This window comes from Neolamprologus brichardi, chromosome 4 (genome assembly GCF_056152115.1).
Source record: "Neolamprologus brichardi isolate AB-2024 chromosome 4, ASM5615211v1, whole genome shotgun sequence".
Lineage (NCBI taxonomy): Eukaryota > Metazoa > Chordata > Actinopteri > Cichliformes > Cichlidae > Neolamprologus > Neolamprologus brichardi.
In genome coordinates this window covers 14,837,884-14,854,274 of record NC_142107.1, presented here as the reverse complement: position 1 = coordinate 14,854,274, position 16,391 = coordinate 14,837,884, and the positions used below count along the sequence as shown (strand labels likewise).

General features: G+C 39.2%; 2 protein-coding genes across 2 annotated transcripts; both read left to right on the top strand.

Annotated features, from left to right (window-relative positions):
* The first annotated feature begins 2,880 nt into the window (after positions 1–2,880).
* LOC148102979 (myosin heavy chain, fast skeletal muscle-like) lies at positions 2,881–11,502 on the top strand. Its single transcript, XM_087839869.1, has 33 exons — positions 2,881–2,939; positions 3,131–3,180; positions 3,274–3,496; positions 3,576–3,719; positions 3,805–3,961; positions 4,077–4,104; positions 4,192–4,303; positions 4,391–4,483; positions 4,571–4,634; positions 5,039–5,137; positions 5,228–5,331; positions 5,425–5,563; positions 5,650–5,768; positions 5,868–6,017; positions 6,102–6,272; positions 6,360–6,666; positions 6,800–6,876; positions 6,964–7,051; positions 7,151–7,268; positions 7,382–7,505; positions 7,585–7,721; positions 7,823–8,078; positions 8,269–8,511; positions 8,646–8,822; positions 8,933–9,078; positions 9,174–9,264; positions 9,368–9,757; positions 9,866–9,992; positions 10,132–10,250; positions 10,474–10,670; positions 10,763–10,946; positions 11,040–11,205; positions 11,339–11,502. Exons 3-33 carry the CDS (start codon positions 3,293–3,295, stop codon positions 11,500–11,502), a joined length of 4,695 nt encoding a protein of 1,564 aa, XP_087695995.1. The 5' UTR covers positions 2,881–2,939; positions 3,131–3,180; positions 3,274–3,292.
* A 452-nt stretch (positions 11,503–11,954) lies between these two features.
* On the top strand, positions 11,955–13,616 carry LOC148102978 (myosin heavy chain, fast skeletal muscle-like). The gene is made up of 7 exons (XM_087839876.1): positions 11,955–12,158; positions 12,241–12,366; positions 12,453–12,623; positions 12,761–12,865; positions 12,956–13,051; positions 13,166–13,297; positions 13,487–13,616. The coding sequence occupies exons 1-7, from the start codon at positions 12,000–12,002 to the stop codon at positions 13,502–13,504; spliced, it is 807 nt and encodes a 268-aa protein (XP_087696002.1). The 5' UTR covers positions 11,955–11,999; the 3' UTR covers positions 13,505–13,616.
* The last annotated feature ends 2,775 nt before the right edge of the window (positions 13,617–16,391 follow it).

Sequence of the window (16,391 nt, the reverse complement as noted above, 5' to 3'; positions counted from 1 at the left end):
TAGCAAGTTAAAAAATTTAGGCTAAATATTACCACAAATTCACAGTCAAAAACTGATAATGCCTGAGATTGACCTTTTACATCCAATCTATTTACAGTTGTAAAAATATTCCTTCACACAGAGCTGTATATATGTGTTTATATTAAAATGTCCAAATTAATCTTATTACCAAACTTTAATAGGCATATTCAACAACTGCCATAATAACATCACATATTTTTTCTGGATAGTATTTGTAGCTGCACTGCTCTATATATACAACTCTGGTATACATTTACTTTTGAGAAAGGCAAAGCAGTAAAAAAGACAGACCAAAATCCAGTTCGCTTGTAAAAATATAAGTTGAGTTCAAGGCAGTGCAAGTCACCATAAAACAGTGTCACTGATATAATACTGTAATACTCACTCACATATAAGGCCACAATTAGTGGTGCCTTTCTACTTTCTATTTCGGATCATGCAGTACAGCTTACCTCAACTGAAAATGTGGACAGACCTCTAACACAATCTGATATCTCCCCCACAGCACAGCATATGCGTGTGTGTGTGTCTGTGTGTGTGTGTACATGTTTAGACATTTTTGTGAGGACAGGAAATTGGCATACTACGATACTTGTGGGGACCAACAATCCCCACAGTAAAATGAAGAGTAGAAGAGGGTTTGAAATTTTGAGCTGGACGTAGACTAATTACTTGAGGAACCCAAGTAGTATGAGATGCAGTGCCAAAAACTAAAACTACTCCCCTGACACCACCTTGGAGTCTCCTTCAAATTACACCTTATACACAGGATGTACTCCACCTGTGTGCACCTTTCTTCTGCTCTTTAATGTCACCCTATGGTCATCCCTCTCCTTGAAATATCTGTTCACAACAGCCCTTTCCATTTTTTTTTTTACAAAGCCCACTACCATCTGCTCTTCTGCATTTCACTACTTAATACCATACCTACCCAACACCTCCTAATCACCTCTGCTCATTTTTATTTGTCAAAGTCTGATACAATCAGCAGTCTCTCCCCAGGAACACTCTCTACCACTTTATCCAACTTACTCCAGAATTCCTTTTTCTTTTCTAACTGACATCCAACTTGTGGGGCATATGTACTGACAACATTCAGAATCATCCTTTTGATTTCCAGGTTCAAACTCATGTTGCTGCCTGATACTTTATTCACCTCTACAACAGGATAGCAAGATGTGACAGAAGAAAATAATAATGAAGTGATGTGGATAAAAAAGAATAGCAAGAGGTACCAGGTCCAGTGTTCCATGACTAGGATGAAAACTGCATTGTTCCTCCTGAATTAAAGGTTCAACTACAAGACACACTCTGCAGCATGCTGGCATAGACCCTACCAGAGAGGCCGAGGATGATGCCCACCATTTGATACTCTGTGCTTTTTGCAAATGACTTCATCCTGAGCACTTGAGACACATGTGAAATGTTCTGGAGAAGCCACGGATAATGTTATCAGAGTACTTGATTTGTCATTCATCATAGTAAAGGGATCTTATCCTTGTCTCATTAGAGTTTAAGGCTTTGTGAATGGTGAAGGTATCACAGACACTTCATGTCTAGAATTGTCAATTAAATTCGGGGATTTTGTGCATGTTAGTGGCATCCATAGATGTCTAAGTGATCAGACAGTACTCATCACTAGCTCTCTCTAATGACAGAGTTAGTAGCTCCATCGTAATTAAGAAATTTCAGTGCACTTATCCAGAAAGAAGTGCAAGCAAAAGAAACTCATCTATGAATCGATATGGACTACGATAGAATTTTCACCAAAGTATTAAGATATTAGTAAGTAAGAAGTAAGACACTTAATACTCTACACCTAGCAAAGCACTGGGCTAAATAAAAAGCAGATCAAAAAGTGTTTCCATTTTTGGTTGTAATGCTGTGTGTCTGCTCTGCAGTTTTGTTGCAATTCTACTGGCTCTTGGAATTACAGTGAAAACACACAACATACTGCATTTGATATTTGACCATGGACTTACCTTACCAATAGGTATAAGTACTTGTGGGTACATCTGTGTTTTTGAAAAATAAATATATCTGTCTTTTGTGCCAACCACAAACCACTCCTCCTGTCCTTTGCTGGATTTATTTTTGACCATGATAGTATCTCATGTTCTGCTAGAAAGATAGCAAACATTAAGCCAAGTCTGTGAAAGCTTTGGAAATAAAAGCTAATCCTTGCTATGATCCCAGATTTTCCCTTCCTGTAAGAATATATCATTTAATTAGTTTATCAAAATTGTAAGCTAAAAGCTGCGCGCTCACTTCTATCTGCACAGAAATTAAATGTATTTATAACAAACCATTTTATAGTTAGAAATTATTTAATATTATGTTCCCGGTAGCTATATATAACACCCTTCTGGCAATAACAGAAAGTCTGATGATTTTTATGTCCTGTAATTATACACCAGTGGCACTAGAAGTTTAAAACTGGCTATCAAAATATCAAAGATAGTTGGACAGACACACAAGCTTAGTATAAACTGTATCAAATTAATATCCATTTATCTTCAAGAGTTATTAGAATGAATAATCCCCAAACCATGCAGAGCACTATTTTAATTTACCACTAACTATATTGTTGACATTTCTTACATTTTCCATATTTAGGAGCATAATCACTTAAAGAAATATACCAAATAAACCACAATACATTCGCAACATCTTTTTCACTAAGGAATACAGCTGAATTGTTTATATTTGAAAGTATGTTGTATTAGAAAAGAGGGATTACATATGTAGTAAATGAAGCAAGATAATTCATTTATTTTTGACCATATCAGTATCAAGAAGCAAGGTGTCAGACATTCATGACCAAACTAAGGAGAGTGTAAATGCTGAGGAAGCAGAGCCGTTGTTTATAAAAGCAGCAGCTCTGGACATTTGCTCTAACTGACAGGCATCTAAGACGGGTGAGTACAGTAAAGGATTCAGCTACCATGTTTTATCTACTGTGTATTATATGCTCTCATTAAGTTTATATTTTACATTTTTAAGTGTTGAGTTAGTTATTTTTTTATTCACACTGAAAATTTTGCATTTTGAATGGATTCTTAAACTGAAGAGTAAAATGTCTATTGATATACGTTTACTTATTTTATAGCACCTTGACATACACAGGATACCAAGGAAGTTCTGTTTGCATCAGCTGAGGTAAAGTCCACGAATCAAAAAGAATGGATGTCAATTATGGTTTGTATAATAAGTACAGTAAATGATTTATGTGTCAATCCATCATATTTTCAGTCTCTAGTAAAGTGCCACCATGAGCACAGACGCGGAGATGGCGCAGTATGGCGCGGCGTCCATTTACCTCCGCAAGCCAGAAAAGGAGAGGATTGAGGCCCAGACTGCTCCATTTGATGCCAAGACGGCCTTCTTTGTGACTGTTCCTGATGAGATGTATGTCAAGGGCAAACTTACCAAGAAGGAGGGTGGTAAAGCCACTGTTGACACAGACGACGGAAAGGTAGATGAATTATGTACTTTATCTATTTGTTAAATATATAGTAACGAACTTTGAAAGCTGATTTTAATTTTCTATTCAGACGGTCACTGTAAAGGAGGATGAAATCCACCCTAGAAACCCTCCAAAGTTTGATAAGATGGAGGACATGGCCATGATGACCCACCTTAATGAGCCATCTGTGTTGTTTAACCTCAAAGAGCGTTATGCATCATGGATGATCTACGTAAGTTTTCACATTGCTGTGTGTGAGAGGAAAGTATCATGCTGATCTGTAAATGTTAAAATGATATTTATTCTCTATGATACAGACCTACTCTGGGTTGTTCTGCGTTGTCGTCAATCCCTACAAGTGGCTTCCTGTATATGATGCTACATGTGTAGCAGCATACAGAGGAAAGAAGAGGATTGAGGCTCCACCCCACATCTTCTCCATCTCTGACAATGCCTATCAGTTCATGCTCACTGGTAAGATCAATTCACTATTAAAACTTTTAAATGCAAATTAAAGACAGATGGCATTTAATCGTTGATGATGAATCGATGATACATCAGAACTCTGTGCTGTGTGTCTTTCTTTTAGATCGGGAGAACCAGTCTGTCCTGATTACGTGAGTATAATACAAACTGTTTGCAAAATCTATAAAAACTTTAAGATACTGAAGCTGAAATTTAACAATGTGTCCCATAAACCCCAGCGGAGAATCTGGTGCAGGAAAGACTGTCAACACCAAACGTGTCATCCAGTACTTTGCAACAATTGCAGCTCTTGGAGCTAAGAAGGCTGAGCCAACGCCTGGCAAAATGCAGGTAGATTCTTTATTTAGTATCAAGCTACTTGCAACAGAAAAATAAAATAGAAACTTCAGCTCACATAAAAACAATATATTCTTGCAGGGCTCTCTTGAGGATCAGATTGTTGCTGCCAACCCTCTGTTGGAGGCCTACGGTAATGCCAAGACTGTGAGGAATGACAACTCCTCTCGTTTTGTAAGTGATTAAAACGAGTTAATGTAAATGAGCTTTTTACTACTTGCTCTCATGAAAGGCAATATTAATAAAGATCTACCCCTGTAGGGTAAATTCATCAGGATTCACTTTGGCACATCTGGCAAGCTGGCTTCAGCTGATATTGAAACATGTAAGTTTGAACCACAGTGTAAATTACCATTATCTGTGATAGAAATTATTTTACAGCACATAAAGAGATGAGTCACTTAATTTCAGAGGAAGTAATATTGTCTATTTTGGTGAAACACACGGATGCATGAACAGTTTGGTTACACTATATATGTAATTTATATACTGTAACCCAGTAGTTATCATGTGTGTTAGTATAAGTAGGAACATATTGCATCTTCACAGAACATTTAAAGTATAATAAGGTATACTGTGAAGCACGTTACAAGTAAAGCAACAGAACTGAAAAAAGTTTCAAACACCCCCAATGACAGCCAAGGAAATGCCATGCAATGCAATGCCATTTTGCAGTTTTGACTGTGATGTCTCATGTCTACAGTGTCAAAATTAATCTGTTGTCCTTAGATCTGCTGGAGAAGTCCCGTGTCACCTTCCAGTTGTCTGCTGAGAGGAGCTACCATATCTTCTATCAGCTGATGACAGGCCACAAGCCTGAGCTTCTGGGTATGTTAACAGGACACCTAAATTTAAATTTTAAAACCATTAAGATCACATTCTAAGCAAAAAACAAGTTAACTTCATTTCTCCTTTCAGAGGCTCTTCTGATCACAACTAACCCTTATGACTATCCAATGATCAGTCAGGGTGAAATCACTGTCAAGAGCATCAATGATGTGGAGGAGTTCATTGCAACAGATGTAAAATCACATTTGACACAGAATCTTATACTTAACCATAAATATCTTCTTTTGTTTTATTTATTAATAGCTGATTTCATTTTTTTCTTACAGACTGCTATTGACATCTTGGGCTTTAGTGCTGATGAGAAGTTAAGCATCTACAAGCTGACTGGTGCTGTGATGCATCATGGCAACATGAAATTCAAGCAGAAGCAGCGTGAAGAGCAGGCTGAACCTGATGGCACTGAGGGTATTGTGAAAAATTTCTATAATGGAAAAATGTTTGCAGTAATTTGTATTTATTAGGTATTATAATGATTTGTTTTAATCCAACAGTGGCTGACAAGATTGCATACCTACTGGGCCTGAACTCGGCTGATATGCTGAAAGCTTTGTGCTACCCAAGAGTCAAGGTTGGCAATGAGATGGTGACCAAAGGTCAGACCGTCCCACAGGTAATTTAAAAAAGGGAGACTTGTATTATCATATTATAATTATAAACATTATAGCTGTATTCATATGGTTTTGTATCATTATAAATTCTTGTTCGCCAGGTCAACAATGCTGTCTCGGCTCTGTGCAAATCTATCTATGAGAAAATGTTCTTGTGGATGGTTATCCGTATCAATGAGATGCTGGACACAAAGCAGCCCAGACAGTTCTTCATTGGAGTGCTGGATATCGCTGGGTTTGAGATCTTTGATGTGAGCACTTGAGACATTTCACCACATTTGCTAAATGTTCAATACTGTATTGCCATGAAATTAAAAATGTTTGTAATGTTACAGTTCAACAGCTTGGAGCAACTCTGCATCAACTTCACCAATGAGAAACTGCAACAGTTTTTCAACCATCACATGTTTGTCCTGGAGCAAGAGGAGTACAAGAAAGAAGGCATTCATTGGGAGTTCATTGACTTTGGTATGGACTTGGCTGCCTGCATTGAGCTTATTGAGAAGGTAAACAGCTGCTCTGGAAGAAATGTACGTGTGGTTGCATATGTTATCTCTGTTGAAATTTTAATATGATTTGTGATATTTTCTCAGCCAATGGGCATCTTCTCCATCCTTGAAGAGGAGTGCATGTTCCCCAAGGCCTCTGACACAACATTCAAGAACAAGCTGCACGATCAGCATCTTGGCAAGACCAAAGCATTTGAGAAACCAAAGCCTGGAAAGGGCAAGGCTGAGGCACACTTCGCTCTGGTTCACTATGCTGGTACAGTGGACTACAATATCACTGGCTGGCTGGACAAGAACAAGGACCCACTGAATGACTCAGTTGTGCAGCTCTACCAGAAGTCTTCAAACAAACTGCTGGGCTTCCTGTACGCAACCCATGGTGGAGCTGAAGGTAAGACAAAAAAGTGCTCACAAACTCCCATGTCCAGTACAGATAGCTACAATGTGCATACTGCAGGCTAAAATTATACTGTGAAAAATATTTTTTCAATTCCAATGATGAAATTTACTGTTTATGAAAACAGAGGCTGCTGGTGGTGGTGGCAAGAAGGGTGGTAAGAAGAAGGGTGGTTCCTTCCAGACTGTGTCTGCTCTTTTCAGAGTACGTATAGATTTATATATATAAAAAAAATTCAAATACTCATTTTTTAATAGTATTACCCTATTATCTAATGATGCCGATCTACAGGAGAATCTGGCCAAGCTGATGACCAACTTAAGAAGCACTCATCCTCACTTTGTCCGTTGCCTGATTCCCAACGAGACAAAGACCCCAGGTAAAACCCCCACAGGACCCCACAGTAATATTAAGTACCCAAAACATTACACAGTGACATAAATAAAGTTTTGAAACATTATGAATTTCTAACTCTCAGGTCTTATGGAGAACTTCCTGGTCATCCACCAGCTGAGGTGTAACGGTGTACTGGAGGGCATCAGAATCTGCAGGAAGGGTTTCCCCAGCAGAATCCTCTATGGTGACTTCAAGCAGAGGTGACAGCACATTACAATATTGGAAAGGAAAAATGGTTTCATTGTTCTTGTAAAGGGGAAACTTGAATATAATGAAAGAAAAATCTAAGTAACAACATGATTTTCTCTTAAAGATACAAAGTGTTGAATGCCAGCGTCATCCCTGAGGGACAGTTCATTGACAACAAGAAAGCTTCAGAGAAGCTGCTTGGCTCCATTGATGTAGATCATACACAGTACATGTTTGGGCACACAAAGGTACACTTCATTATATTAATAGACATTAACAAAACACTGTCCATTTGCACTTGTACTTATGCTTTCAATGATTAAATAGGTGTTCTTCAAAGCTGGTCTGCTGGGCACTCTTGAGGAGATGAGAGATGAGAAACTGGCTGAGCTGGTGACCATGACTCAGGCTCTCTGCAGAGGATACGTCATGAGGAAAGAGTTTGTGAAGATGATGGAGAGGAGGTAACATTATCGTAGTAAACTCTATCGTATTCTCTTTTGTATTTCCTTCCTCATATTAAGATCCAACGACACAAAGTAACACTCTAATGTTTGATTTTTAGAGAATCTATCTACACCATCCAGTACAACATCCGTTCTTTCATGAATGTCAAGAACTGGCCATGGCTCAAAGTATACTTCAAGATCAAGCCTCTTCTAAAGAGTGCTGAGACTGAGAAGGAGTTGCAGAACATGAAGGAGAACTATGAGAAGATGCAGACAGACCTGGCTGCTGCTCTGGCCAAGAAGAAGGAACTGGAAGAGAAGATGGTCAGCCTGCTGCAGGAGAAGAATGACCTGCAACTTCAAGTGGCTGCAGTAAGTAGTGGAGAAAAGTATATATTACACCTATAGTTCACATATATAAGTTAGATATAAAAGGACCACATGTTTGTCTCATCCTCTGATTATTTATTTGCTAAAGGTGTTGTTAAAATTACGATCAGGAAAACACTAGGACAATGTGACTCACAAATAATCTAACTTGTGTGTTCAACATGTATTATAGGAAGTTGACAATCTCTCGGATGCTGAAGAAAGGTGTGAGGGGCTCATTAAGAGCAAGATCCAGCTCGAGGCCAAACTCAAAGAGACAAGTGAGAGACTGGAGGATGAAGAGGAAATCAATGCTGAGCTGACTGCTAAGAAGAGGAAGCTGGAGGATGAATGCTCTGAGCTGAAGAAGGACATTGATGACTTGGAGCTCACCTTGGCCAAAGTGGAGAAGGAGAAACATGCCACAGAAAACAAGGTTCAGTTCATAGTGATTGTATTCTTATTTAAATTAAAGCATGTAATGTTGTTCTTTGAATAGACACCTTAAACGTTCAAATATTCAGCAAATTCTCGAACAAAATTAAACTTAATGTATTCACATTATTTAAGGTGAAAAACCTGACAGAGGAGATGGCATCTCAAGATGAGTCAATTGCCAAGTTGACTAAGGAGAAGAAAGCCTTACAAGAGGCCCATCAGCAAACACTGGATGATCTCCAGGCAGAGGAAGACAAAGTCAACACTCTGACCAAGTCCAAGACAAAGCTGGAACAGCAAGTTGATGATGTAAGAAAACTATAATAATGATGTGTTTGTTTTTTGTTTTTTATGGAAAGAATTTTAGTACTAAATCAATGTCTTTCCAACCACTTGAATCAACTGACATGACTTTATAGCTTGAGGGTTCACTGGAGCAAGAGAAGAAGCTCCGCATGGACCTTGAGAGAGCCAAGAGGAAGCTGGAGGGAGATCTGAAACTAGCTCAGGAATCCATAATGGATCTGGAGAATGACAAGCAGCAGTCTGATGAGAAAATCAAGAAGTAGGGCATTTTTTGTAAATAATTTTCTTTACACACATTGCATTGCAATAATCATATGGACTGTGATCGTAAAACCATACTTCTTCCACACCAAGGAAGGACTTTGAAATCAGCCAACTTCTCAGCAAAATTGAAGATGAACAATCCCTTGGTGCTCAACTTCAGAAGAAGATCAAAGAACTTCAGGTAACACTAATGACCAGTGTTCAAAAAGAATATTGTTCATTATAAGTCAAAAATCTAGTTTAGTTTAGTTTCTAATCAATAAATCCAAATAATTTCAAACTAGGCTCGTATTGAGGAGCTGGAAGAGGAGATTGAGGCTGAGAGGGCAGCTCGGGCTAAGGTAGAGAAGCAGAGAGCCGACCTCTCCAGGGAGCTTGAAGAGATCAGTGAGAGGCTCGAGGAAGCTGGTGGAGCAACAGCTGCTCAGATTGAGATGAACAAGAAGCGAGAGGCTGAGTTCCAGAAACTGCGTCGTGATCTTGAGGAATCAACTCTGCAGCATGAAGCTACTGCAGCAGCTCTCCGTAAGAAGCAGGCTGACACTGTTGCAGAGCTCGGAGAGCAGATCGACAACCTCCAGCGTGTCAAACAGAAGCTGGAGAAAGAGAAGAGCGAGTACAAGATGGAGATTGATGACCTCTCCAGCAACATGGAGGCTGTTGCTAAAGCAAAGGTGTGGACATTGTTTATAAAGAACACATTTTCTTTTCTTTTTTACATTTCAGGACCTCCAAAGCAGCTCATTAACTGTTAACATGGATATGACATTACTTGTTGACAGGGCAACTTGGAGAAAATGTGCAGGACTCTTGAGGATCAACTAAGTGAACTCAAAGCCAAAAATGATGAGAATGTTCGTCAGCTGAATGACATTAATGCCCAGAAGGCGAGACTTCAAACAGAGAATGGTAAGTGATGTATAACAACAAAACAGTCTTTTGGTGGCGTTATCAGTTTTGCACATTCACATATAAGTGACCAAAAGCAACAAACAATCAGTGGGGGAAATTAAATAACCTGAGCTTAGTACATGTGTGTTAATTGCAGGTGAGTTCAGTCGCCAGCTTGAGGAGAAAGAAGCTCTTGTTTCTCAACTCACAAGGGGCAAGCAGGCCTTCACTCAGCAGATTGAGGAACTGAAGAGACACGTTGAGGAGGAAGTGAAGGTCTGAAATAATTTCTTTCTACTTTTAAATTTCAGCACTTACTAATAAAAACAGAGACAGGTTTTAATCAGTTACAGAGACACTCAGTAACTCTGAGACAGATAATCCTCTAATTTCTTTCTAAGGTTTTACCTCTTAAATTTGTTATCCTCTCACCATTAGACTTTAAAATTGATTTCAACAATAAAATATCAAAATCTGAAATCAACTGTCACTTCAACAGGCCAAGAACGCCCTGGCTCATGCTGTTCAGTCAGCACGTCATGACTGTGATCTGCTCAGAGAGCAGTTTGAGGAGGAGCAGGAGGCCAAGGCTGAGCTGCAGCGAGGAATGTCCAAGGCCAACAGTGAGGTGGCTCAGTGGCGATCCAAATATGAGACTGATGCCATCCAGCGAACTGAGGAGCTGGAGGAGGCCAAGTAAGTCATGATACTGTCATTGTTTAAATTAGTTTTGAGACTTAAAACCAACCAATTCAGCCTTAATAAAAACAAAATTATTTAAACGATAGGAAAAAGCTTGCCCAGCGCCTGCAGGAGGCTGAGGAATCCATTGAGGCTGTGAACTCCAAGTGTGCCTCACTGGAGAAGACCAAGCAGAGGCTGCAGAGTGAGGTGGAGGACCTCATGATTGATGTGGAGAGAGCTAATGCTCTGGCTGCCAACCTTGACAAGAAGCAGAGGAACTTTGATAAAGTAAAGATTTAAACATAACCTCTGTCATCAAAGGAGAAATTACACCCATTACAACAACTAATTATTTTATTTATTTATTTTTAATTAATCTAGGTCCTGGCAGAATGGAAGCAGAAGTATGAGGAGAGCCAGGCAGAGCTGGAAGGAGCCCAAAAGGAGGCTCGATCTCTCAGCACTGAGTTGTTCAAGATGAAGAACTCATATGAAGAGGCTCTGGATCATCTTGAGACCATGAAGAGAGAGAACAAGAACCTGCAGCGTATGCTTATCTTGCTATAGATCATATGGATATGATTCTAATGTTTATATTCATTTACAGCTTTTGTTGTGGCCAAAACATTTGCATATATCAGCTCCAAGTACTCTAACTCTTGGCTGTGTTTGCTCTGTAGAGGAGATCTCAGATCTGACTGAGCAGATTGGTGAGACAGGAAAGAGCATCCATGAGCTGGAAAAGGCCAAGAAGACTGTTGAGACTGAGAAGTCTGAAATTCAGACAGCTCTGGAGGAAGCTGAGGTAATGTATTTTATAAAAATGTACTTTGTTTGTAATTAAATTTATAAAAGTATCCCTTCTCCAGTATATGTTGAAATAACTCTTTATTTAAAGGGAACTCTGGAGCACGAGGAGGCCAAGATCCTTCGTGTTCAGCTTGAGCTAAACCAGGTAAAAGGTGAGATTGACAGGAAGCTGGCAGAGAAGGACGAGGAAATGGAGCAGATCAAGAGGAACAGCCAGAGGGTAATTGACTCCATGCAGAGCACTCTTGATGCTGAGGTCCGGAGCAGGAATGATGCCCTGAGAGTCAAGAAGAAGATGGAGGGAGACCTGAATGAGATGGAGATTCAGCTGAGCCATGCCAACAGACAGGCTGCTGAGGCCCAGAAACAACTGAGGAATGTCCAAGGACAGCTCAAGGTGAGTTGGTAGATCGTTTGTGTGTTTGTGTTTTTTTAAATTAACCTCCAAGCAAACAATCATAATATCATTTGTTTTTTTGTCATCAGGATGCTCAGCTGCACCTGGATGACGCAGTCAGAGGACAGGAAGACATGAAGGAGCAGGTCGCCATGGTGGAGCGCAGAAATGGTCTGATGGTAGCTGAGATCGAAGAGCTGAGAGCTGCTCTGGAGCAGACAGAGAGAGGACGCAAAGTGGCTGAGCAGGAGTTGGTTGATGCTAGCGAGCGTGTCGGACTGCTTCACTCTCAGGTTGGTATTCATTACTTTACAAGAACTTTGAGATATAAGAGAGTGAGAATCACATCATTAAAACGGTTTCTTTTTCATTCAGAACACCAGTCTTTTGAACACCAAGAAGAAGCTGGAGACTGACCTTGTTCAGGTTCAGGGTGAGGTGGATGATGCAGTTCAAGAAGCAAGAAATGCTGAGGAGAAGGCCAAAAAGGCTATCACTGATGTAAGTTATTACTTTACAAGGATCTTATCTTTTCAAAATTCTTGTTCATGCTTGATCAGTAATGCCAACACCACCCATAATTTCAGGCTGCCATGATGGCTGAGGAGCTGAAGAAGGAGCAGGACACCAGTGCTCACCTGGAGAGGATGAAGAAGAACCTGGAGGTCACAGTCAAGGACCTGCAGCACCGTCTGGATGAGGCAGAGAACCTCGCTATGAAGGGTGGCAAGAAGCAGCTCCAGAAACTGGAGTCAAGGGTATGTTGTTCTTGAACTATTATTCAAATATTTAAAAAAAAAAAACAAAACACTTTGATTTCATCACGTGATCTCCACCCATTTTCTTTCTACTCTTAATATTTATTAAAAGCTGATTATTTATCATGGCATTAAAGGTCCGTGAACTGGAAACTGAAGTTGAAGCTGAGCAGAGACGTGGATCTGATGCTGTTAAAGGAGTCCGCAAATATGAGAGGAGAGTGAAGGAGCTCACCTACCAGGTGATTACACATTTACCTAAATATCTATTACATTTAAGTTCCTAAATTGTTTCTTCTTCAGCCGTCAGTGACAGTTTGTTGTTTATGCAGACTGAGGAGGACAAGAAGAATTTGATCAGACTTCAGGATCTGGTGGACAAGCTGCAGCTCAAAGTCAAGGGTTACAAGAGACAGGCTGAGGAGGCTGTGAGTAAAATGTTTTGTGATTTTTACATATGGAATGCACAGCTTCATAACTGAGATATCTCTCATATATGATCAGATATATTTTTAAATAAAACATATTGTTGCACTGAACAGGAGGAACAGGCCAACACCCACATGTCCAGACTGAGAAAGGTCCAACATGAGATGGAGGAAGCTCAGGAACGTGCTGACATTGCTGAATCTCAGGTCAACAAACTGAGAGCCAAGAGCCGTGATGCTGGAAAGGTAATTCATGTAATTTGTTTTACAAAAAAATGTACCGTTGTCTAATGGAGTTGTTTGATATAAGACCTTTATGTTAATAATTTTCTGTGAATTGAAGAGAGTGTAGATACTGTATTTACAATGTAGAATGAATTGTTTTAATGTTGATAATATGTGTTGAATAATTTTACCTTTCATTATTTTTTGCAGGGTGAAAGTGCTGAATAAGACACATTCTTTTGGAACTTTTTGGCAGTGTTCATAAAATATGAACTAACTGTTAAATTGTCCGCTTATGATGTATTAATTCAATAAACACTTTCATTATGATTTCATGAAATGTAAAGAGTTTAATTTATTCTTTATTCTAAAAAAAAGTCACATTCACATATACAATTTTTAACACGATAGTTTCTTCAGAATAATCGTGATTCATACCTACAGGACATCGTCCTGTGAAATGAGGACAGCACTTTTTCCTTAGTGTTCTCCCTTCTTGTGTACAGCATTAGTGATGGCAGAGTTAAGTTATCCTTTAAAAGAAAACACATTTCACACAAGCCAAGATACTTTTAATATACATTTTTCGTAATGCCTGATGTCAGCTCTGTTTGCAACTGTTTGCAGCTATAACAGCTTCAGCTGTTCTGGCTTTACACAGGTTTTAGGAATGTATCTATGGGAATTTTCAACCATTCTTCCAGAAATATATTTGTAAGGTCAGACAATGATGTTGGATGAGAATGCCTGGTTCACAGTCTAATTCATTCCAAAGGTGTTTAATCAGGTTTTGGTCAGGACTCTGGCACGACAGTCAAGTTCTTGCACACCAAATTCCTCCATCTGATTTGTGCACTGGCACTCCATCATGTTAGAACTGGAAAGGGCTGTCCCTAAACTGTTCCCACAAGGCTAGGAGCATGAAACTGTCCAAAATGTCTTGGTGTGTTGAAACATTTCACCGGAACTAAGGGGTCAAGGCTATTTCGTGAAAAATAACTTCACACCGGCGCGATTCATCTCTCATCCAGAAAACATGAACACTGCCACAGTGTCAGCGTGCTTTTCTGCATCTTATGCATTGCATTGTGCCTGGTTATGTAAGGCCTTAGGGCAACTGCGTAGCCATGGAAACCCATTCCATGAAGCTCTCTAAACACTGTTCATGAGCTAATCTGAAGACTACATGAAGTTTAGAGTGTTGTAGTGACTGACTCCAGAAAGTTGGTCACCTCTGTCCACCAGAGATGGACGGCGTTACAAGTAACGCGTTACTTTTTTCAAGTAGCGAGCAACGTAAGGGATTACTATTGCAAAAAAAGGTCATTAGATTGCTGTTACTTTCCTGTAAGCACGCTGCATTACTGCGTTACTAAAACCGTGATTTTTTTTTGCGAGAGCTTCTCATGACAATGACGTAAGCGAATGCGACGTTCGTGGCAACAGCTGTGTGCAGATCAACAATGGATAATATATCGAGTGCGGGAGAGAGTATGAGCGTGCAGCGTGGAAGTACTGACCTTACTTTGAGTTTGATTCCATAAAAAGGGACAAAAACATTAGCGTCCGCTGTTCATTCTGTGGGAAGAAAACTTGTTTTTTACAGCGAAAAAAAACCTAAACTTCCGAGCAAGCACCGAGTACGCTACCACAGAATGGGAAATCAACAGACAAACTCGCGGATTCTTCCACTGACCGCTGCGGCACACCTGCACCAGGGCAAACATCCGCCTGCCATACAGGTGAAAATAGAGAAACAGGACCGCTGAGTCTTTGATTTATTTATTTTCTGCTGTGATTCACTTTCATTTATTAGAACGACTGAGTGTAAACACAAAAACCTATTTTATTTTATATGCTGGAATGTGCAGAAAATACGTTTAAATGTTAAACAAATTTCTTCCAGTCAGAGAATGTTGCATATAATTAATTTTTTGCTTGATGCATAAAGTTAAAAGATTAAAACGAATAAAACAAGTTTTAAAAAGAGACTTTTCCATTTGATTACATTTTTATGATGATATAGAAAAAGTAGAATTGGGCTGAAAGATCTGTTGCTTTGTTATCTATTCAGGTTGTAAATCGTGTTTTAATTAATTACTTTTGAAAATAAGTAATTAGCAAAGTAACAGGATGACGTTTTTGGGGGAAAGTAACTTGACCAACACTGCTGTACACTATGTAAGACCCTGCTTTATTAATTTATGTCACTTACCAACACATCGCTGAGCTGCTGTGGTTCCTAATCACTTCCACTTCATTATAACACCACTAACAGTTTAATGTAGAATATTTAGTAACAAGGAAATTTCACTACTGGACTTGTTGCACAGGTGGTATTCTATAATGTTGCCACATTGGAATTCACTGAGCTCCTGAGAGAGACCCGTTCTGCAATAAATGATCGGAGAAGAAGACTGCATGGCTAGGTGCTTGATTTTAAACATGTGTTGTCATGGACGTTTTTGAAACAATTGAATTCAGTGCTTTGGGTGGGTAATTAAAAAATTCTCTGTAGAACAATATGCCATTTTGCATCTTTAGCAAGTTAAAAAATTTAGGCTAAATATTACCACAAATTCACAGTCAAAAACTGATAATGCCTGAGATTGACCTTTTACATCCAATCTATTTACAGTTGTAAAAATATTCCTTCAGACAGAGCTGTATATATGTGTTTATATTAAAATGTCCAAATTAATCTTATTACCAAACTTTAATAGGCATATTCAACAACTGCCATAATAACATCACATATTTTTTCTGGATAGTATTTGTAGCTGCACTGCTCTATATATACAACTCTGGTATACATTTACTTTTGAGAAAGGCAAAGCAGTAAAAAAGACAGACCAAAATCCAGTTCACTTGTAAAAATACAAGTTGAGTTTAAGGCAGTGCAAGTCACCATAAAACAGTGTCACTGATATAATACTGTAATGCTCACTCACATATAAGGCCACACTTGGTGGTGCCTTTCTACTTTCTATTTCGGATCATGCAGTACAGCTTACCTCAACTGAAAATGTGGAAAGACCTTTAACAAAATCTGATATCTCCCCCACAGCACATCTATCTATACACGCACGTGTGTGTCTGTGTGTGTGTGTGTGTG

Bases quoted from the DNA above. Each gene is read 5' to 3' on its own strand.
- LOC148102979 (XM_087839869.1), top strand. From the start codon at position 3,293: ATGAGCACAGACGCGGAGATGGCGCAGTATGGCGCGGCGTCCATTTAC. The intron at 3,497-3,575 runs GTAGATGAATTA...TTTTCTATTCAG, and splicing joins TTGACACAGACGACGGAAAG to ACGGTCACTGTAAAGGAGGA. The intron at 8,512-8,645 runs GTTCAGTTCATA...ACATTATTTAAG, and splicing joins AACATGCCACAGAAAACAAG to GTGAAAAACCTGACAGAGGA.
- LOC148102978 (XM_087839876.1), top strand. From the start codon at position 12,000: ATGAAGGAGCAGGTCGCCATGGTGGAGCGCAGAAATGGTCTGATGGTA. The intron at 12,159-12,240 runs GTTGGTATTCAT...TTTTTCATTCAG, and splicing joins TCGGACTGCTTCACTCTCAG to AACACCAGTCTTTTGAACAC. The intron at 12,866-12,955 runs GTGATTACACAT...TTGTTTATGCAG, and splicing joins TGAAGGAGCTCACCTACCAG to ACTGAGGAGGACAAGAAGAA.